At 42.2% G+C, this 4,240-nt stretch overlaps 1 protein-coding gene across 1 annotated transcript in view; it reads right to left on the bottom strand.

Moving 5' to 3' along the window:
- LOC107299171 (serine/threonine-protein phosphatase 2A 55 kDa regulatory subunit B gamma isoform) overlaps positions 1–4,240 on the bottom strand; it is a 20,512-nt gene that overhangs the window by 13,442 nt on the left and 2,830 nt on the right. The window contains exon 2 of the mRNA XM_015828538.2: positions 324–337. Within this exon, the coding sequence (XP_015684024.2) occupies positions 324–337 (14 nt within the window). The remainder of the gene's footprint in view (positions 1–323; positions 338–4,240) is intronic.

Below are 4,240 nucleotides of genomic sequence, written 5' to 3'. Positions count from 1 at the left end.
GTCAGATACTCCCGCAAAGCAGAAAATTACGTGACTGGCTCTTCCCTTCTTTTCTGGAGTAAATACGAGGAGGGAGAGCTGTGGGCCTTTCTCCAAGGAGGAGGAACCACAACCCTGCAGGAGCAGGAGGACCAGTAGCTTGGAAACTCCAGCCCCATCCAGCTCTCCCAAGAGGGTCTCGCTGTTGATGCCAGCCAGTTCAGTCCAAAACCCAGCTGAGACCCTGCAGTGACCATGAGGGGACTCAACTATACAAGACAGAGAAGAATAGAATAGAACAGAATACAGAATACATCTCCGTTATTGTCCTGGATAAGACCCACCACTGCCGTGTCATCTGAATACATAAGAATAAGAATAAGAGTAAGAGTAAGAGTAAGAATAGGGGAATGGAATGGAATGGAATGGAATGGAATGGAATAGAATAGAATAGAATAGAATAGAATAGAATAAGAATGAATAGAATATAAAATAGAATAGAATAGAATATTAGAATACTGTGGAATGGAATGAAATGAAATGAAATGAAATGAAATGAAATGGAAAGGAATAGAATAGAATAGAATAGAATAGAATAGAATAGAATAGAATAGAATAGAATAGAATAGAATAGAATATGGAAAGTAGAATAGAATAGAATAGAATAGAATAGAATTAGAATAGAATAGAATAGAATAGAATAGAATATTAGAATACTGTATAATGGAATGGAATGGAATGGAATGGAATGGAATAGAATAGAATAGAATATTAGAATACTGTGGAATGGAATGAAATGAAATGGAAAGGAATAGAATAGAATAGAATAGAATAGAATAGAATAGAATAGAATAGAATAGAATATGGAAAGTAGAATAGAATAGAATAGAATAGAATAGAATAGAATAGAATAGAATAGAATATTAGAATACTGTGGAATGGAATGAAATGGAATGAAATGGAATGAAATGAAATGGAAAGGAATAGAATAGAATAGAATAGAATAGAATAGAATAGAATAGAATAGAATAGAATAGAATAGAACAGAATAGCCTAGTCTAGACCATGGGGTTTTCCAATCCTTAAAAATTTCCAGTGTTGGAGCATTCACAACTTCTGGAGGCAGGTTGTTCCACTGGTTAATTGTTCTCACTGTCAGGAAGTTTCTCCTTAGTTCTAGGTTGCTTCTCTATTTGCTTAGTTTCCACCCGTTGCTTCTTGTCCTGTCTTCTAGGGGATTTGGAGAATAGCTTGACTCCCTCTTCTTTGGGGCAATCCCTGAGATATTGGAACACTATCTCATGTCCCCCCTCGTCCTTCTCTTCGTTAAACTAGACATACCCAATTCCAGCAACCGTTCCTTATATGTTTTAGCTTCTAGTCCCCGCATTGCAATGGACATGTTCAAAACAAGTGCGGGTCACATCCTGATACTCCATCCCCCTCCTGGATGAGTTTGACCTCTGCCAGGGAGGGAGGGTCCCATGCAAGAGAACCCATGAAAGGGCACATGAAACGTATCTTGAAACCATATTGGAGTCTCCAGGCATCTGACTTGGATGCCTCCAGTACCCTTTCTTGGGGACAGTTCTGGAGCTCAGAGTAGCTTAGATCAGGGGTTTTCAACCTTCCTGGCTGTGTGTACCCACGGGGGCAGGGGGGGAGAGGGGATGGTTCCGCGCAAGCGGCAGGCATGCACGCACACGGACACAGGTCTATTTGTACAAACGGCAGACACGCGATCACCCGCTGCTGATGCACGTGGAGTGCACTCACCCACCCCTTCCGCAGCCCAGTTCCGAACGCCTCAAGGACCGGTAGTGGGCTGTGGCTCGGGGATTGGGGACCCCCAGTTTAGACTGTAAGAACTGTCCCAACACAGCGATGTAGGTTTACACCCCTCACGGACACACCTCTTCCCAGAATGTTTGGTTCGAGGAGCCTGGCGCTTTCTTCCGTAGAATATCTATGGAGAGTCTCAGTCCTCCAGGACATGGCTGCTTTTTTCCCAGGAGGCAACTGGACTTCCTTGTTTTTCCTTTGAAGACATTTCGCTTCTCATCCAAGAAGCTTCTTCGGCTCTGACTGGAGGGTGGGGAAGGGAAGGATTTATACTCCTTGCAGACAGCTGGTCATTTGCATTCTTCTGTTGAGTCGTTGAGGCCACGTGGAGCTTTGTCTGTGTCCTCAGGGTCAGCTGAGTGGTGCAAATGGGTGTGGAGCCTTCTTGGAACTGCTGAAAGGACTGTGTGGTAGACTGGAGAGAGATGATTTACAACACAGCCCTTTCAGGACTTCCAAGAAGGCTCCACACCCATTTGCACCACTCAGGTGACCCTGAGGACACAGACAAAGCTCCAAGTGGCCTCAACGACTCTCTAAAAGAAGGCAAATGACCAGTTTTCTGCAAGGAGTATAAATCCTTCCATTCGCCACTATCCAGTCAGAGTCGAAGAACCTTCTGGGATGAGAAGCGAAACGTCTTCAAAGGAAAAACAAGAAAGACCAGTTGCCTCCTGAAAAAAACCACCTTGCGAACATTCTTCAGTAGAAATTTCAGACCCTTACAATGAATTCAATAGTAAAAACTAAAAAGAGCTATGCAGGTAGTCCTCAACGTATGGCTGCCATCAAGCCCAACATTTCTGTTGTTAAATGAGACATGCGTAAAAGTGAATTTTGCCCCGTTTAGCAACCTTTCTTGCCCCGGTTGTTAAGTGAATCATGGTTGTTCGGTGGATCCGGCTTCCCCCATTGACTTTGCTTGTCGGAAAGTTGCAAAAAGGGATCACGCGACCCCGGGACGCTGCAACCATCATAAATAGGAGTCAGTGGCCAAGCACCTGAACTTCGATCACATGAATGCTGTAACGGTCGTAAGTGTGAAAAATAGTCATAAGTCTTGTCCAGGCCCAGAATGGACTCCCGGAAGTGGCATCCACACAGAGAACCGGTTGTTCACCTATCTGAATCCCACCACTGAATGGATGGATGGATGGATGGATAGATGATAGATAGATAGATAAATGACAGATAGATAGATAGATAGATAGATAGATAGATAGATAGATAGATAGATAGATAGATAGATAGATAGAAAGATAGATAGATAGATGATAGATAGATAGATAGATAGATAGATAGATAGATAGATAGATAGATAGATAGATAGAAAGGTAGGTAGGTAGGTAGGTAGGTAGGTAGGTAGGTAGATAGATAGATAGATAGATAGATAGATAGATAGATAGATAGATGATAGATAGATAGATAGATAGATAGATAGATAGATAGATAGATAGATAGATAGATAGATAGATAGATAGATAGATAGAGTGGTGGGATTCTTCCAGTTCGCACCACTTCGGCAGAACCGGTAGCTAATTTTTTGTTGCCCAGGCCCAGAATGGACCTTCGGAAGTGGCATCCACACAGAGAACCGGTTGTTCACATATTTGAATCCCACCACTGAATGGATGGATGGATGGATAGATGATAGATAGAGAGATAGATAAATGATAGATAGATGATAGATAGATGATAGATAGATAGATAGATAGATAGATAGATAGATAGATAGATAGATAGATAGATAGATAGATAGATAGATAGATAGATAGATAGATAGATAGATAGATGATAGAGTGGTGGGATTCAGCCGGTTCGCACCACTTCGGCAGAAGCAGTAGCTAATTTTTTGTTGCCCAGATCCAGAATGGATTTCCGGAAGTGGCATCCACACAGAGAACCGGTTGTTCACGTATCTGAATCCCACCCCTGATCAGCTCTCCAGATGTGACCTCAGCAAACCAGAATGAAGTGGAACGGTTAATACCTCTAATTAGGAAGTTATAATTTCTACTGAAGCCAAAAACTGAATTCATCTTTAGAGCCACCGCATCTAACTGCCAGTAAGTCAGCTAGTAGTCCGAGATTATTATTTTTTTTCACAAGCACCATTATTAAATCAAGTACCGTGCTACCATCCCTTAACAGGCACATTTTTTTCCCCCTACACAAAAGAAGTTCGTTTCTCTCTGTTAGATTTCATTCTATCCATTCCAGGCGATTTCTCTACCTTGTTGAGAGAACCCCTTTAATTTTATCTACTTATGATCGGCGCTGTCGATAAAGGATTGCCCCGCCCGCCTATCGGTCGTCCAGAGATCATGATTGTCCCCAAGGTGCTTTTTTTCCAAGAGGCAACTAGAATTTCCTTGTTTTTTTCTTGAAGACTTTTCGCTTCCTATCCGAGAAGCTTCTT

Source organism: Protobothrops mucrosquamatus, unplaced genomic scaffold (genome assembly GCF_001527695.2).
Source record: "Protobothrops mucrosquamatus isolate PMUCROS unplaced genomic scaffold, P.Mucros_1.0 scaffold4641, whole genome shotgun sequence".
Lineage (NCBI taxonomy): Eukaryota > Metazoa > Chordata > Lepidosauria > Squamata > Viperidae > Protobothrops > Protobothrops mucrosquamatus.
Note: the sequence above shows the minus strand (reverse complement) of the source record. Positions and strands in the feature narration are given on the sequence as shown.